The sequence below is a fragment of the Budorcas taxicolor genome, chromosome 4 (assembly GCF_023091745.1).
Source record: "Budorcas taxicolor isolate Tak-1 chromosome 4, Takin1.1, whole genome shotgun sequence".
In the NCBI taxonomy this organism is placed as follows: domain Eukaryota; kingdom Metazoa; phylum Chordata; class Mammalia; order Artiodactyla; family Bovidae; genus Budorcas; species Budorcas taxicolor.
Window position 1 is genome coordinate 34,616,078 of NC_068913.1, and position 19,947 is coordinate 34,636,024.

Here is a 19,947-nt window from a genome sequence, read left to right on the forward strand (position 1 = left end):
ATTTTTCTCTTCTTTACAAGAATGCTCAATGGTTATGATTTCTGGAATACCTTTTTAAAATTCTCAAAAAGTAGGATAAAAATTTGAAGTTAGAATGATAGAAAACCACTGTAAGATAATAGCATAAAAGGTGAAAAAAGCTCTTGCCTAACAGTCTCCTCTTATTATTTGGTATGGTTGTTATTTCAGGTTGAAACAGCATCTCTAGTATTGCTGTCTTTGAGCATTTTGTTTCTGGAAGAAAGACTTTCCAAATTCATATGTACTGATCATAACAGCACAAGCAGGAGCAATTTTAATTAAATGAGGAAAACAGTCCTAAAAAAGGGAACAGAAAAATTTTACCTTACATTTTAAAATGTTAATTTATTTGATTTCATTCTGACAGTTATCAAATTAAGTGAGGTGAGGTGAGGTGAAGTTGCTCAGTCGTATCCGACTCTTTGCAACCCCGTGGCCTGTAACCTACTAGGCTTCTCTGTCCATGGGATTCTCCAGGCAAGAATACTGGAGTGGATAAAACACTGTCCCATAACTGGTGTCAAAGAACTGTTCACTCCTCACTTTAATTCCAAATTACTTCAAAAGCAACTGGTATTTAAAAATTTTAAACTTACAGCAAAGATATTTAGGAGGAAATAGTAAATGAGGAATATTTTCAAAAATTTTCTGCTGAAAGGCAATTAATTTAAAAGGAAAAGTAAACATTTTAGTCAACAGTTTGGTAAAGGAAATATTTTTACCTGTAAATAATCCAGAAAATCCATTCTGAGCAACAATGTTCTTCATTATACTCCAGGTTGACATTTGCAAAGGCATAGAAACTAAATGTTAAAGAAACGATGCTATTATAAATTACCACTTAATTTCTAATATAGATAAATACACATCAAAGAGTGTTTATGGGCTTTGGGATATATCATTTCATTATAATAAGAACAGATCTGTTTACATAAAGAACTATTTTAAATCTTATTTTTAATAGTTGGATTCATTAAAAAGAAATTTTAAAGGCACTTTTAAGGTACATAGAACCAGATGTAATCAAGGAGGAATATACAGAAAGCCTCTCCTGAACTGATGTTTAAGCTTGGTGGTGTGTATCCCTTATACTTTTTTCCATATCTTAAAAATCTTTCATAATGAAAAATTTTAAAGATACACAGGAATTTTCATGGGGTTCTCCAAGTGAAGCCATGATAACCATTTTTCATTGTACTTTTAGTGCATACATTAAACCTTTTTTCCCCAAAGAGAAGCTTTAAGGAAAATAGCTCATTCTCCCTAGGGAGGTTCTACCTTAAAAGAATCTTTCTGAATAGATGTGCTAGTCTTGAAATAAATCAGTCCTGTCTCCTCTGAAGGGAAGAGTTGTTTTCCTGTAGCTAACAGTAACATCTCGCTTATTTGCAACTGCTCAAGTGTCTGGAACACAGTGAAGAAACAGATTTATACATCTTTTGAAAACAGCAAAAATAGATGTTACTCAGATTCAAACATAAACCTCATGAATGTGCTGTACATACACAAAGATTGCTCACCTTCGTTGTACACAATGATTCTAAGCAGCTGGCTTAGCTGCCAGACTACAGACACTAAAGATGAAAAAAAAAATCTGCTAAAAGGTGGGCATCCTACCACTTCAGCACTGTGACAGCTGAAGATTTCAGTCTTGCCCAGCCCAGTGCGTGATAGGCCAACACTCCTAACTGTCTCACTAGCTTCTGAGAGCTGTGTTATGAAACTACAGTAATCAGTGTGTACAGTGATGATAACTCTGAGTCATCAGGATTAAAGTACATTTTAGTACGTATGCCTAGGGAAGAAGGGAAAATTAGGGAAAGGGGTCATTCAGTAACAGCTCTGTAGAATCTGCAACTTAATGACGAGGGACTCATTATCTCAAAATTTCTTCTATATAATATCAGGTTCTCTATGAAGATAAATGAGGCCTTGTTATTTAAGAAGCTAAACTATCTATATAAATAGCGTAAGTAAAACTACAGTGATTAGAGCAACCAAACGGAAAGGATACATTTTAAAACCAAGAACAAAGTATTTATGACTGAAATTTAACCCTCTAAAAACATTCAGTGACAAAATATTTACACTGCAGGTTGACAACTTATACTCCTTGCTTAAATGTTTTCAATTTTGGAAACAACTAGTAAAGAAAGGAGGCGAACCCTAAAACCTGTGGGACACTATAAAAGAAGTGCTTAGAGGAAAGTTCATAGCAATATAGGCGTACCTCAAGAAACAAGAAAAAACTCAAATAAATAACCTATCTCTACACCTAAAGCAACTAGAAAAGGAAGAAATGGAGAACCCCAGAGTTAGTAGAAGGAAAGAAATCTTACCAATTAGGGCAGAAATACATGCAAAAGAAAAGAGACCATAGCAAAAATCAACAAAGCCAAAAGCTGGTTCTTTGAAAGGATAAATAAAATTGACAAACCATTAGCCAGACTCAACAAGAAACAAAGGGAGAAAAATCAATAAAATTAGAAATGAAAATAGAGAGATCACAATAGACAACACAGAAATACAAAGGATCATAAGAGACTACTATCAGCAATTATGTGCCAATAAAATGGACAACGTGGAAGAAATGGACAAATTCTTAGAAAAGTACAACTTTCCAAAACTGAACCAGGAAGAAATAGAAAATCTTAACAGACCCATCACAAGCACAGAAACTGAAACTGTAATCAGAAATCTTCCAGCAAACAAAAGCCCAGGTCCAGACGGCTTCACAGCTGAATTCTACCAAAAATTTAGAGAAGAGCTAACATCTATCCTACTCAAACTCTTCCAGAAAATTGCAGAGGAAGGGAAACTTCCAAACTCATTCTATGAGGCCACCATCACCCTAACACCAAAACCTGACAAAGATGCCACAAAAAAAGAAAACTACAGGCCGATATCACTGAGGAACATAGATACAAAAATCCTTAACAAAATTCTAGCAATCAGAATCCAACAACACATTAGAAAGATCATACACCATGACCAAGTGGGCTTTATCCCAGGGATGCAAGGATTCTTCAATATCCACAAATCAATGTAATTCACCACATTAACAAATTAAAAAATAAAAGCCATATGATTATCTCAGTAGATGCAGAGAAGGCCTTTGACAAAATTCAACATCCATTTGATAAAAACTCTCCAGAAAGCAGGAATAGAAGGAACCCACCTCAACATAATAAAAGCTATATATGACAAACGCACAGCAAACATTATCCTCAATGGTGAAAAATTGAAGGCATTTCCCCTAAAGTCAGGAACAAGACAAGGGTGTCCACTTTCACTGCTACTATTCAACATAGTTCTGGAAGTTTTGGCCACAGCAATCAGAGCAGAAAAAGAAATAAAAGGAATCCAAATTGGAAAAGAAGAAGTAAAACTCTCACTGTTTGCAGATGACATGATCCTCTACATGGAAAATCCTAAAGACTCCACCAGAAAATTACTAGAGCTAATCAATGAATATAGTAAAGTTGCAGGATATAAAATCAACACACAGAAATCCCTTGCATTCCTATACACTAATAATGAGAAAGTAGAAAAAGAAATTAAGGAAACAATTCCATTCACCATTGCAACGAAAAGAATAAAATACTTAGGAATATATCTACCCAAAAAAACTAAAGACCTATATATAGAAAACTATAAAACACTGATGAAAGAAATCAAAGAGGACACTAATAGATGGAGAAATATACCATGTTCATGGATCGGAAGAATCAATATAGTGAAAATGAGTATACTACCCAAAGCAATTTACACATTCAATGCAATCCCTATCAAGCTACCAGCCATATTTTTCACAGAACTAGAACAAATAATTTCAAGATTTGTATGGAAATACAAAAAGCCTCGAATTGCCAAAGCAATCTTGAGAAAGAAGAATGGAACTGGAGGAATCAACTTGCCTGACTTCAGGCTCTACTACAAAGCCACAGTCATCAAAACAGTATGGTACTGGCACAAAGACAGACATATAGATCAATGGGACAAAATAGAAAGCCCAGAGATAAATCCACACACATATGGACACCTTATCTTTGACAAAGGAGGCAAGAATATACAATGGAGTAAAGACAATCTCTTTAACAAGTGGTGCTGGGAAAACTGGTCAACCACTTGTAAAAGAATGAAACTAGATCATTTTCTAACACTGCACACAAAAATAAACTCAAAATGGATTAAAGATCTAAATGTAAGACCAGAAACTATAAAACTCCTAGAGGAGAACATAGGCAAAACACTCTCAGACATAAATCACAGCAGGATCCTCTATGATCCACCTCCCAGAATTCTGGAAATAAAGGCAAAAATAAACAAATGGGATCTAATTAAAATTAAAAGCTTCTGCACAACAAAGGAAAATATAAGCAAGGTGAAAAGACAGCCTTCTGAATGGGAGAAAATAATAGCAAATGAAGCAACTGACAAACAACTAATCTCAAAAATATACAAGCAACTTATGCAGCTCAATTCCAGAAAAATGAACCACCCAATCAAAAAATGGGCCAAAGAACTAAATAGACATTTCTCCAAAGAAGACATACAGATGGCTAACAAACACATGAAAAGATGCTCAACATCACTCATTATCAGAGAAATGCAAATCAAAACCACAATGAGGTACCACTTCACACCAGTCAGAATGGCTGCGATCCAAAAATCTGCAAGCAATAAATGCTGGAGAGGGTGTGGAGAAAAGGGAACCCTCCTACACTGTTGGTAGGAATGCAAACTAGTACAGCCACTATGGAGAACAGTGTGGAGATTCCTTAAAAAATTGCAAATAGAACTACCTTATGACCCAGCAATCCCACTGCTGGGCATACACACCGAGGAAACCAGAATTGAAAGAGACACATGTACCCCAATGTTCATCGCAGCACTGTTTATAATAGCCAGGACATGGAAACAACCTAGATGTCCATCAGCAGAGGAATGGATAAGAAAGTTGTGGTACATATACACAATGGAGTATTACTCAGCCGTTAAAAAGAATTCATTTGAATCAGTTCTGATGAGATGGATGAAACTGGAGCCGATTATACAGAGTGAAGTAAGCCAGAAAGAAAAACACCAATACAGTATACTAACACATATATATGGAATTTAGAAAGATGGCAATGATGACCCTGTATGCAAGACAGGAAAAAAAACACAGCTGTGTATAACGGACTTTTGGACTCAGAGGGAGAGGGTGGGATGATTTGGGAGAATGGCATTGTAACATGTATACTATCATATAAGAATTGAATCGCCAGTCTATGTCTGACACAGGATACAGCATGCTTGGGGCTGGTGCATGGGGATGACCCACAGAGATGTTATGGGGACGGCGGTGGGAGGGGGGTTCATGTTTGGGAACACATGTAAGAATTAAAGATTTCAAAATTAAAAAAAAATAAAAATAAATACTCTTGAACATTCAAAAAATATATATATATATATAAGCAACTTATGCAGCTCAATGCCAGAAAAGTAAATGGCCCAATCAAAAAATGGGCCAAAGAACTAAATAGACATTTCTCCAAAGAAGACATACAGATGGCTAACAAACACATGAAAAGATGCTCAACATCACTCATTATCAGAGAAATGCAAATCAAAACCACAATAAGGTACTGTTTCACACCAATCAGAATGGCAGCAATCCAAAAGTCTACAAGCAATAAATGCTGGAGAGGGTGTGGAGAAAAGGGAACCCTCTTACACTGTTGGTGGGAATGCAAACTAGTACAGCCACTATGGAGAACAGTGTGGAGATTCCTTAAAAATTGCAAATAGAACTGCCTATGACCCAGCAATCCCACTCCTGGGCATACACACTGAGGAAACCAGAATTGAAAGAGACACGTGTACCCCAATGTTCATCGCAGCACTGTTTATAATAGCCAGGACATGGAAGTAACCTAGATGTCCATCGGCAGAGGAATGGATAAGAAAGCTGTGGTACAAATACACAATGGAGTATTACTCAGCCATTAAAAAAAATACATTTGAATCAGTTCTAATGAGGTGGATGAAACTGGAGCTGATTATACAGAGTGAAGTAAGCCAGAAAGAAAAACACCAATACAGTATACTAAGACATATATATGAAATCTAGAAAGATGGTAATGATAACCCTGTATGCAAGACAGCAAAAGAGACACAGATGTATAGAACGGACTTTTAGACTCTGTGGGAGAGGGCGAGGGTGGGATGATTTGGGAGAATGGCATTGAAACATGTATACTGTCAGGTAAGAAACGAATCGCCAGTCTATGTTTGATACAGGATACAGGATGCTTGGGGCTGGTGCACAGGGATGATTCAGAGAGATGATATGGGGTGGGAGGTGGCAGGGGGATTCAGCATTGGGAACTCATGTACACCCGTGGCTGATTCATGTCAATGTATGGCAAAACCAATACAGTATTGTAAAGTAAAAGTAAATTTAAAAAAAGATTAAAAAAGAATTTAATAGTCAGTAGAAAAGTAATCTCTGCTGGTAATTTAAATTTTACTAATTATATATGGTTTTGAATTTCTTAAAAATAAAGCCTCAAATATTAAAAAAAAAAAGGTGGCTAAGTAGCTGGGTATTTCTAATCTTACGGAGCTCAAGTTCCAACTGCTAAGTTGCTTCAGTCGTGTCCGACTCTGTGCGACCCCATAGAGGGCAGCCCACCAGGCTCCGCCGTCCCTGGGATTTTCCAGGCAAGAACACTGGAGCAGGTTGCCATTTCCTTCTCCAATGCATAAAAGTGAAAAGTGAAAGTGAAGTCGCTCAGTCGTGTCCGATTCTTAGCGACCCCATGGACTGCAGCCTACCAGGCTCCTCCATCCATGGGATTTTCCAGGCAAGAGTACTGGAGTAGGGTGCCATTCCCTTCTCAAGTTCCAAACTAGTCTCTATTTTAATAGTAGGGTGAAATGAATGTAAAAGACGACGAACAAGAAGACTTCTCAGCTGGAGGGAAGCCATGGCAGAGCCCTGCCTAAAGATCCAACGTCCAAGAGCTCTTTCTACAGGGGAAAAGCAACTTCAAACACTGTAAGGAAACACTGTGTGATTATTAATATTTCAAGCACAGACAACAATAAACACTTCTCTACTGATCATCCAATTGATCAAATCCTAACAATTTTGTTTCAGAAACAAAGCCCTATTTCCAGTGGGCTTGCTACACTTTCTATAATAAAAACAGAATGAATCTAGTAGAAGCAACTAATAGTACTTTAAAAAAAATATGGACCATTGTTAAATTCTTTAGTGATGTTGTTCAGCATTGCTTCTGTTTTACATTTTTTTTTTTTTTTGGCCAGGAGGCATGTGGGATCTTAGCTCCCCAACCAGGGATCGAACCTGCACCTTCTGCATTAAAGGGGAAGTCCCTAGGACAATTTTGTTCTAGAAGAGATTACAGGTTATAAAGAAGTAGATGGGATAATAGGCAAGGGGGAAAAAAACACATCAAAAGGGAAGCTAAAAAATAGAAAAGAAAAAGAATATGTATATGCATACTAATATAGTCTTTAAATTTTCTTAAATTTTTTGCTTAGGTTTAGAGGTTTTTCTGGGTACTCCATTCTAGCAGTACATTAGTTTGAGTTAAATAGAGAGGAAGGCAACCAAGGGGCAGGGAGAATCTTGTCTTCCCTATCTTAGCTATTCCTAGCTATCTCGAAAGAAAATATTTTTCATGGCATCTTAGACACATTTTAAATTAATTAAACTTCTTTTCGGGCTTTCATATATCCAAAGTTGTATCTGCTCTTATGTTTTTACCACATCAAATGGCAAAGTTACAACAGCTGCAAACTAACAAAAAATAAAATTGATTAAATTTTTCCCAAAGTATTTTATACTCTAATTAGCGTATTACTTAATAAAGATAGTAATAAAATCAGAACTAAACTGAAAAAGTGAAACCAGAGATATTTAAGGAGAAGCTCCTATTGAAGAGAACAGATAAAGTCTTATGCATTTCTCCTAAAGTTCAGGAGTAAGAGAACAGTCCTCCTATATTCTTGAGGTCAACCACACTAGTTGGCAGTCAGAATTCCAACGAGACCCTCTGACTGCAAAACCAGTATTCACAATTTCTGATGCTCCTGTGTGTTCCATTATTCCTTTACTATAGATGAAGGTATAGTATTATATTTTAAAGCAGAAATCAAAGTACCTAGTAATTAGCATTTAAAATTTTCCAAATGTTTTTAAAATTGTTAAAAAAATAAAGAAAATGGACTTTTGAACTTTTAGTGCCATATACATTTTCTTTATGGGTTTCAACATATTTATCAAATGTAGTTCACAAATAATTTTTAAAAACATTTCATGCAAATCAAAACCACAATGAGGTGCCATCTCACACTGGTCAGAATGGCTGCTATCAAAAAGTCTACAAACAATAAATGCTGGAGAGGGTGCAGAGAAAAGGGAACCCTCTTACACTTTTGGTGGGAATGCAAACTAGTACAGCCACTATGGAGAACAGTGTGAAGATTCCTTAAGAAACTGGAAATAGAACTGCTGTACGACCCAGCAATCCCACTGCTGGGCATACACACCGGGGAAACCAGAATTGAAAGAGACACGTGTACCTCAATGTTCATCGCAGCACTGTTCACAATAGCCAGGACATGGAAGCAACCTAGATGTCCATCGGCAGAGGAATGGATAAGAAAGTTGTGGTACATATACACAATGGAATATTACTCAGCTATTAAAAAGAATGCATTTGAATCAGTTCTCAAGAGGTGGATGAAACTGGAGCCTATTATACAGAGCAAAGTAAGTCAGAAAAACACCAATACAGTATATTAATGCATATATATGGAATTTAGAAAGATGGTAGTGATAACCCTATATGCGAGACAGCAAAAGAGACACAGATGTAAAGAACAGACTTTTGGACTCTGTGGGAGAAGGCGAGAGTGGGATGATCTGAAAGAACAGCATTGAAACATGTATATTACCATATGTGAAATAGATCACCAGTCCAGGTTTGATGCATGAGACAGGGTTCTCAGGGCCAGTGCACTGGGACGACCCTGAGGGATGGTATTGGGAGGGGGGTTCAGGATGGGGAACACATATACACCTGTGGCTGATTCATGTCAATGTATGGCAAAACCCACTAAAGTAATTAGCCTCCAATTAAAATAACTAAAAATGTCAAATTAATGAATTTAACAGTTATTTCCATAATGCCTTAATTAAGCAAGAAAGGTTTTCTGAAAGAACAAATTCCCCTAAGAATGTCTTATATTTGATATAACAGTCATGCAAAGTAAAACCTAGTCTCTATTTTCTGTTTCCCAACTTACATTTGCTCAATATGCTCATAAAATAACCTTTAAAGTCATTCATTTTTATTTCACCCATCAATGTAAGGAGATTTAAGTTCTTGAAACCAGTTTCAAAGATCTCAGGTAAGATAAAATCAATGATCGTTTCTCCACAATCTAACACATATAGTTGTTCTTTAGTATCTGAGGTGCATTGGCTGCAGATACTGAAACCTGCTGAGTATCTGTCCCTTATATAAAATGTCATAGCACAGCTGGTCCTCTGTGTCTGTGGTTCCACATCTGTGGATTCAACAGCCAAGAATCGAATTGGTTCAATCTGCAGGTGCAGAACCCCTGGATAGGGGGTGCTGATGGGAGTATCAAAGGCAGCAACAATGCGGGATGAGCCTGACACTCTGCAGAATAACAGGTTTAGGCTGTTCGGTTTTCTAACAGAAAGCCTGGACATTATCCCACTGATGTGCTTTTCCTGTTGCAGACACATTTTTATTTGTTTAACAGTTAAAAGGCAGTAATAGTTTCTAAATTATTAAAGATTTTAAAAATATATTTTCTGTGTTAGGTAAGAAATAGTAAAACAACATTCTTTCGTTACTGGAAAGCTGGGACCCTAAAGCCATTCAACTTTTTCCTTTTTTTACATAACGCACTAAGTACAGAATTGGTTCTACAATTGTTAAGGATCACTAAACATAAATGGTACTTGTTTTTCATTTCATGGTGGATTAAGATATAAATAAAATTTGTAAGTTACTTTTAATCACCTCACAAATAGAAATAATGAATCATAAAGATTTTGCTCGTATTCTAACTTCTTAAATTGCTACAAAGAATTGCTCTTTTGCCTCAATATATTTATACCCCCCTAGGGTTAATTTGACATATACCGGACCCGAGAATCTTCATGTCTCAATTTTGAACACAATCTCTGAGATTGTGCCTAGGTTTTCTGACAGTGACTCCAGTAGTTTTCTGCCAGTCTCCATGACTGCACTGTGCTCCTTCACTCTCTCTATCTGGTTCCAGTATGTCAGCACATCACTGTGTCATCAAAAATTCATTCTCTAAGTATGTGGGGATAATAAAGCTCTCTGTGTCCAAGATCATGGTGATAAGAATCTGCATAAAGGCCCACTACATGAGTTTTCATTATGTGGAGGAGTGGCCAAAGGTGAACTCCCTACTACCCAAAAACGGTCACTGGGTACTGCTCCCTTCTAATTGTAAGTTTTTTAAAAATCCTTTTAAGAGGTACTCAGCTAGAATGTTCCCAAAGAAACAGGAATTAGCAGCAAAGGATGCAATTACTTCTATTCAATCAGATGATATATAAGAGATAACATTTATAAAATATTAACTAACAAGATCTACTGGTATTTAATGACCAAACTGCCAAATACTTTGTGTAATAAAGTACTATCTAAACTCATTATCATAACTAATGATCTAACAAGTTCAAAAGTTTCAGAAAGATATAATGTACTTGTAATATAATAAAGACAGATATAAAATGCATTTTAAAATATTTAATGGCTAGTGCTGATAATTTATCTTCAAAATAGGGTAGTAAATACTTAGCACTTTGAGGATGCACTACCCTAAAGCTGTTCTATCTCAATGGACTTGAAATGCTACATAATATTTTGTTCTGTTTCAGTAAGACAATTATCACTATTTTGGAATATAACAACAATAGAATAAACTTACAGAACCAGACAACGCCCCTGAGGTAAAGTTGATCATAAATGTTGGTTCATATAAGCCAGATTTTGCACACAACCACTTCTTTAAGACTTCATAGTTATACCAGTACATTGCTACAAAAACAGAATAGAATGAACACATTTAGAAATGAAATGTGGACTTTACGGAAAATATTTGAAGAATATTATATATTAAAGGAGAAGAGAATTCTAGTATTGACACACCTTGCTTTCTGCTTAGACAAATACTCGGTGAAATTTGTAAAAATAGTAACCAAATTCTCAGTAATATTCTAGGGGTCTTATAAACAAAACTATGCATCAGTAAAAAGTAGGAGTTTGATCTCAAAACCCAATAAGAACACGAGAGGAAAGGAGAGAGTCACATCTCATGAACACTGATGTAAAACTCCAAAAGAAGAAAACCAAGTATTTCATGAACTGTCACACACTATGCCTAAATTCATTTCAGTTCAGTTGCTCAGTCGTGTCTGACTCTTTTCGACCCCATGAATCGCAGCACGCCAGGCCTCCTTGTCCATCACCAACTCCCGGAGTTCACTCAGACTCACATCGATCGAGTTGGTGATGCCGTCCAGCCATCTCATCCTCTGTCGTCCCTTTTCCTCCTGCCCCCAATCCCTTCCAGCATCAGAGTCTTTTCCAATGAGTCAACTCTTCACATGAGGTGGCCAAAGTACTGGAGTCTCAGCTTTAGTGTCATTCCTTCCAAAGAACACCCAGGACTGATCTTCTAATGGACTGGTTGGATCTCCTTGGAGTCCAAGGGACTCTCAAGAGTCTTCTCCAACACCACAGTTCAAAAGCATCAATTCTTCAGTGCTCAGGCTTCTTCACAGTCCAACTCTCACATCCATACATGACCACTGGAAAAACCATAGCCTTGACTAGCTGGACCTTTGTTGGAAAAGTAATGTCTCTGCTTTTGAATATGCTGTTTAGGTTGGTCATAACTTTTCTCCCAAGGAGTAAGCATCTTTTAATTTCATGGCTGCAATCACCATCTGCAGTGATTTTGGAGCCCCAAAAATAAAGTCTGACACTGTTTCCACTGTTTCCCCATCTGTTTCCCCTGAAGTGACGGGACCAGATGCCATGATCTTCGTTTTCTGAATGTTGAGCTTTAAGCCAACTTTTTCACTCTCCTCTTTCACTTTCATCATGAGGCTTTTGAGTTCCTCTTCACTTTCTGCCATAAGGGTGGTGTCATCTGCATATCTGAGGTTATTGATATTTCTCCCGGCAATCTTGGTTCCAGCTTATGCTTCTTCCAGCCCAGCGTTTCTCATGATCTACTCTGGTAGAAGTTAAATAACCAGGGTGACAATACACAGCCTTGACGTACTCCTTTTCCCATTTGGAACCAGTCTGTTATTCCATATTCAGTTCTAACTGTTGCTTCCTGACCTGCATATAGGTTTCTCAAGAGGCAGGTCAGGTGGTCTGGTATTCCCATGTCTCTCAGAATTTTCCACAGTTTATTGTGATCCACACAGTCAAAGGCTTTGGCATAGTCAATAAAGCAGAAACAGATGTTTTTCTGGAACTCTCTTGCATTTTCAATGATCCAGCGGATGTTGGCAATTTGATCTCTGGTTCCTCTGCCTTTTCTAAAACCAGCTTGAACATCTGGAAGTTCATGGTTCACGTATTGCTGAAGCCTGGCTTGGAGAATTTTGAGCATTCCTTTACTAGCGTGTGAGATGAGTGCAATTGTGCAGTAGTTTGAGCATTCTTTGGCATTGCCTTTCTTTGGGATTGGAATGAAAACTGACCTTTGCCAGTCCTGTGGCCACTGCTGAGTTTTCCACATTTGCTGGCATATTGAGTGCAGCACTTTCACAGCATCATCTTTCAAGATTTGAAATAGCTCAGCTGGAATTCCATCACCTCCACTTATTCGTAGTGATGCTTTCTAAAGCCCACTTGACGTCACATACCAGGATGTTTGGCTGTAGGTGAGTGATCACACCATCGTGATTATCTTGGTCATGAAGATATCTTTTGTATAGTTCTTCTGTGTATTCTTGCCACCTCTTCTTAATATCTTCTGCTTCTCTTAGGTCCATATCATTTCTGTCCTTTATCGAGCCCGTCTTTGCATGAAATGTTCCCTTAGTATCTCTAATTTTCTTGAAGAGATCTCTAGTCTTTCCCATTCTGTTGTTTTCCTCTATTTCTTTGCCTTGATTGCTGAGGAAGGCTTTCTTATCTCTCCTTGCTATTCTTTGGAACTCTGCATTCAGATGCTTATATCTTTCCTTTTCACCTCTCTTCTTTTTACAGCTATTTGTAAGGCCTCCCCAGACAGCCATTTTGCTTTTTTGCATTTCTTTTCCATGGGGATGGTCTTGATCCCTGTCTCCTGTACAATGTCACAAACCTCTGTCCGTGGTTCATTAGGCACTCTATCAGATCTAGTCCCTTAAATCTATTTCTAACTTCCACCATATAATCATAAGGGATTTGATCTAGGTCATACCTGAATGGTCTAGTGGTTCTCCCTACTTTACTTGTTTATTCATGTATAAACAAGACTGAAAACAAAACAGTTGCACATATAAAACAAAAGGAGTATTTCCAAGTAAAATAAATTTTATACCTCAAAAATAGGCAAAACTGTATACCATTGTTAAGCAATAATACATATGTGGTAAAACTACCTTTTAAAATCAAATAAATGATAAAAATTCAGGTAAGAAGTTACCACTAATGATGTGACAGTGGAGGTGGACATATGTGGTTTCATGATTTTAAAAACTGCAGTGTTCTAATTCATATACAGAGGTGGTGATGTCACAGGTGTTTATTAGTGCACTTGGTAATTTATATCCTTACTACTTTTTATGTATAAAACATCAAAAATAAAATGAAAAAGTATTAGTCTAGGAATCCATGGTGTTTCTAAAAAGCATAGATGAACACAAAAGTTGAAGAAAAATACTAATGGAAAGGGAATGATACAGGACTGTGAACAGGAGTCCAAGCAAAGGATTAAATCAAAGGGAGAAAGAATGTGGAATGAGAGGCAGTCCTAAGATGGTGGAGAAATAGGATGGGGAGACCACTTTTTGCCCCACAAATTCATCAAAGGAACATTTAAAAGCTAAGTAAATTCCACAAAACAACTTCTGAATGCCGGCAGAGGACATCAGGCACCCAGAAAAGCAGCCCATTGTCTTCAAAAGGAGGTAGGAAAAAATATAAAAGACAAAAAAAGAGAGAAAAGAGGTAGGGATGGAGCTCCGTCCTGGGAAGGGAGTCTTAAAAAGAGAGAAGTTTCCGAACACCAGGAAACACTCTCACTGCCGAGTCTGTGGTGAGCCTTGGAAGCACAGAGGGCAACATAACAGGAAGGAAAAATAAACAATTAAAACCCACAGATTATGAGCCCAACGGTAACTCCCCCAGCAGAGAAGCAGCACAGACGCCTGCACCCGCCACTAGCAAGCAGGGGCTGGGCAGGGAGGCGCAGGCTGCATTGCTTAGAGTAAGGATTTGGCCTGAATGCCCCCAGTGCAATCTGAGTGAACTAACTTCAGCTAGCAAACCAGACTGTGGGATAACTGCCACGCGAAAAGCCAGCCCTAACCTAAGACACCAGCAGGCCAGCACACAGAACAAAGGACTGAACAGAGATAGCCAGCTGCAGACCATCTCCTGCCGGTTGACAGACAGCCAGAGCCGGAAGGGGGCAATCACAGCCCCAGAGAGACATTATCTACAAAACTGTTAGCAGGCTTCTTTCCTAACTAAGACTTCTTGGGGTTCTGAACGGTCAACATCCGCCTGAGAAGGTGCGCCGGTTGTACACCCAGAAAACCGAGCAGCAGGGACAGGGGAGGCGATAAGTTGCAGCAACTGCGCTCGCCAAACTCCATCACCTGAGCTGCTTGGACTTGGGAAGGGCACAAAATGCAGGCCCAACTGAGTCTGCGCCTCTGAGGACTACCAGAATGCCTGAACCCGAGTGGCTTAGACCTGGGAGGTGGATGCAACGCAGGGCCGGCCTCGGTCGGTTCCTGGAGGAGCAACCTAGAGCCTGAGCAGTGTGGGCAGGGAGGGTACATGCACTGTGAGCAGGGTTAGGCCCAGTGTTGGGGAGGGACTGTGAGCACACGCCAGTGTTATTTGTTTGCAGCGTCCCTCCCTCCCCACAGCATGACTGAACAAGTGAGCCTAAAAAAAGTGTGCACCACCGCCCCGTTTGTGTCAAGGTGGAAATCAGACACTGAAGAGACCAGCAACCAGAAGAAGCTAAAACAGAGGGAACCGCCTTGGAAGTGACAGGTGTAATAGATTAAAACCCTGCCATTAGTACTGACTACATAGGAAGGGGCCGATAGATCTTGAGAAATATAAGCCAGACCAAGGAACTATCAAAAAATGAACTGACCCCACAATACCCACAACACCAGAGAAAGTCCTAGATATATTTTTACTATTTTTATGATCATTCTTTTTTAAAATTTTTTAAAATTTTAAGTCCTCTATTACTCCTTTAATTTATACTTTATAACCTACTATTACTTTGCAAAAAAGACCCTATTTTTTAAAAGCAAACTTCATATATATATATTTTAAAATAATTTTTGTGACTTTGTTTTTTTTTTTTTCTTTTTCTCTTCTTTAATATTGTATTTTTTAAATTCCAAACTCTACTCTAGATTTTTAATCTTTGCTTTTTGGTATTTGTTATCAATTTTGTACCTTTAAGAACCCAATCTTCAGTACCCATTATTACTTGGGAGTGAGATTACTGGCTTGACTGCTCTCTCCCCCTTTGGACTCTCCTTTTTCTCCACTAGGTCGCCTGTGTCTCCTCCATACCCCCTCTCTTCTCTACCCAATTCTGTGAATTTCTGTGTGTTCCAGACGGTGGAGAACACTTAGGGAACTGATTACTGGCTGGATCTGTCTCTCTCCTTTTGATTCCCCTCTTCTATCCTCCTGGCCACCTCTGTCTCCTTCCTTCCTCTTCTCTTCTCTGTAAAACTCCATGAACATCTCTGAGAAGTCCAGTAGTGGAGTGCACATAAGGAAGTGTTTACTGGCTAGCTTGCTCTCTCCTCTATTGATTCCACCTCATCTCATTCGAGTCACCTCTAACTCCCTCCTCCCTCTTCTCTTCTCCATGTAACTCTGCGAACTTCTCTGGGTGTCTCTCATTGGGGAGAAACTTTTCATCTTTCAACTAGATGTTTTATCAATGGTGCTGTATAGGAGAAGTCTTGACACTATTGTAAAAATAAGACAGAAAACCAGAAGCAGGAGGCTTAAGTCCAAACCCTGAGAACACCAGAGAACTCCTGACTCCAGGGAACATTAATTGACAGGAGCTCATCAAATGCCCCCATACCTACACTGAAACCAAGCACTACCCAAGACCAACAAGTTCCAGAGCAAGACATATCATGAAAATTCTCTAGCAACACAGGATTACAGCCCTGAGCTCCAATATACAGGCTGCCCAAAGTTACTCCAAAACCACTGACATCTCATAATTCATTACTAGACACTTCATTGCACTTCAGAGAGAAGAAATCCAGCTGCACCCACCAGAACACTGACACAAGCTTCCCTAACCAAGAAACCTTGACAAGCCCCTGATACAACCCCACCCACAGCAAGGAAACTCCACAATAAAGAGAACTCCACAAACTGCCAGAATACAAAAAGGACACCCCAAACTCAGCAATATAAACAAGATGAAGAGAGAGAGGAATACCCAGCAGGTAAAGGAACAGGATAAATGCCCATCAAACCAAATAAAAGAGGAAGAGATAGGGAATCTACCTGATAAAGAATTCCGAATAATGATAGTGAAAATGATCCAAAATCTTGAAATCGAAATGGAATCACAGATAAATAACCTGGAAACAAGGATTGAGAAGATGCAAGAAAGGTTTAACAAGGACCTAGAAGAAATAAAAAAGAGTCAATATATAATGAATAATGCAATAAATGAGATCAAAACTCTGGAGACAACAAATAGTAGAATAATGGAGGCAGAAGATCGGATTAGTGAAGTAGAAGATAGAATGTTAGAAATAAATGAATCAGAGAGGAAAAAAGAAAAACAAATTAAAAGAAATGAGGACAATCTCAGAGACCTCCAGGACAGTGTTAAATGCCCCAACATTTGAATCATAGGAGTCCCAGAAGAAGAAGACAAAAAGAAAGACCATGAGAAAATACTTGAGGAGATAATAGTTGAAAACTTCCCTAAAATAGGGAAGGAAATAATCACCCAAGTCCAAGAAAACCAGAGAGTTGCAAACAGGATAAACCCAAGGCAAAACACCCCAAGACACATATTAATCAAATTAACAAAGATCAAACATAAAGAACAAATATTAGAAGCAGCAAGGGGAAAACAACAAATAACACACAAGGGGATTCCCATAAGGATTACAGCTGATCTTTCGACAGAAACTCTTCAAGCCAGGAGGGAATGGCAAGACATACTTAAAGTGATGAAAGAAAATAACCTACAGCCCAGATTACTGTACCCAGCAAGGATCTCATTCAAATATGAAGGAGAAATCAAAAGCTTTACAGACAAGCAAAAGCTGAGAGAATTCAGCACCACCAAACCAGCTCTCTAACAAATACTAAAGGATATTCTCTAGACAGGAAACACAGAAAGGGTATATAAACTCAAACCCAAAACAACATAGTAAATGGCAACAGGATCATACTTATCAATAATTACCTTAAATGTAAATAGGTTGAATGCCCCAACCAAAAGACAAAGACTGGCTGAATGGATACAAAAACACGACCTATATATAAGTTGTCTACAAGAGACCCACCTCAAACAGGGGACACATACAGACTGAAAGTGAAGGACTGGAAAAAGATTTTCCATGCAAATAGAGACCAAAAGAAAGCAGGAGTAGCTATACTCATATCAGACAAAATAGACTTTAAAACAAAGGCTATGAAAAGAGACAAAGAAGGACACTACATTATGATCAAAGGATCAATCCAAGAAGAAGATATAACAATTATAAATATATATGCACCCAACATAGAAGCACCACAATCTGTTAGACAAATGCTAGCAAGTATGAAACGGGAAATTAACAAAAACACAATAATAGTGGGAGACCTTCCCCTCTCACCTATGGATAGATCAACTAAACAGAAAATTAACAGGGAAACACAAACTTTAAATGATACAATAGACCAGTTAGACCTAATTGATATCTATAGGACATTTCACCCCAAAATAATGAATTTCACCTTTTTCTCAAGTGCACACGGAACCTTCTCCAGGATAGATCACATTCTGGGCCATAAATCTAGGCTTGGCAAATTCAAAAAAATTGAAATCATTCCAAGCATCTTTTCTGACCATAATCCAGTAAGATTAGATCTCAATTACAGGAGAAAGACTCTTAAAATTCCAACATATGGAGGCTGAACAACACGCTGCTGAATAACCAACAAATCACAGAAGAAATCAAAAAAGAAATCAAAATATGCATAGAAATGAATGAAAATGAAAATACAACAACCACAAACCTGTGGGACACTGTAAAAGCAGTGCTAAGGGGAAAGTTCATAGCAATACAGGCATACCTCAAGAAACAAGAAAAAAGTCAAATAAATAACCTAACTCTACACCTAAAACAACTAGAAAAGGAAGAAATGAAGAACCCCAGGGTTAGTAGAAGGAAAGAAATCTTACCAATTAGGGCAGAAATACATGCAAAATAAACAAAAGAGACCATAGCATAAATCAACAAAGCCAAAAGCTGGTTCTTTGAAAAGATAAATAAAATTAAGAAATCATTGCCAGACTCATCAGGAAACAAAGGGAGAAAAATCAAATCAATAAAATTAGAAATGAAAATGGAGAGATCACAACAGACAACACAGAAATACAAAGGATCATAAGAGACTACTATCAGCAATTATATGCCAATAAAATGGACAACATAGAAGAAATGGACAAATTCTTACAAAAGTACAACTTTCCAAAACTGAACCAGGAAGAAATAGAAAATCTTAATAGACCCATCATAAGCATGAAAATTGAAACTGTAATCAGAAATCTTCCAGCAAACAAAAGCCTGGGTCCAGACGGTTTCACAGCTGAATTCTACCAAAAATTTAGAGAAGAGCTAACATCTATCCTACTCAAACTCTTCCAGAAAATTGCAGAGGAAGGGAAACTTCCAAACTCATTCTATGAGGCCACCATCACCCTAACAAAACCTGACAAAGATGCTAGAAAAAAAGAAAACTACAGGCCAATATCACTGATGAACACAGATGCAAAATCCTTAACAAAACCTAGCAATCAGAATCCAACAACACATTAAAAAGATCATACACCATGACCAAGTGGGCTTTATCCCAGGAATCCAAGGATTCTTCAATATCCACAAATCAATCAATGTAATACACTACATTAACATGTTGAAAAATAAAAACCATATGATTATCTCAATAGATGCAGAGAAAGCCTTTGACAAAATTCAACATCCATTTATGATAAAAAACTCTCCAGAAAGCAGGAATAGAAGGAACCCACCTCAACATAATAAAAGCTATATATGACAAACGCACAGCAAACATTATCCTCAATGGTGAAAAATTGAAAGCATTTCCCCTAAAGTCAGGAACAAGACAAGGGTGCCCACTTTGACTGCTACTGTTCAACATAGTTCTGGAAGTTCTGGCCACAGGAATCAGAGCAGAAAAAGAAATAAAAGGAATCCAAATTGGAAAACAAGAAGTAAAACTCTCACTGTTTGCAGATGACATGATCCTCTACATAGAAAACCCTAAAGACTCCACCAGAAAATTACTAGAGCTAATTAATGAATACAGTAAAGTTGCAGGATATAAAATCAACACACAGAAATCTCTTGTATTCCTA

The 19,947-nt window shown here is 37.9% G+C and overlaps 1 protein-coding gene across 1 annotated transcript in view; it reads right to left on the reverse strand.

Moving 5' to 3' along the window:
- Window positions 1–204: 204 nt before the first annotated feature.
- LOC128046259 (probable mitochondrial glutathione transporter SLC25A40) overlaps window positions 205–19,947 on the reverse strand; it is a 42,810-nt gene continuing 23,067 nt past the window's right edge. The window contains 4 exon segments of the mRNA XM_052638381.1: window positions 205–311; window positions 738–824; window positions 7,750–7,834; window positions 11,038–11,147. Coding sequence (XP_052494341.1) covers window positions 205–311; window positions 738–824; window positions 7,750–7,834; window positions 11,038–11,147 — 389 coding nt within the window.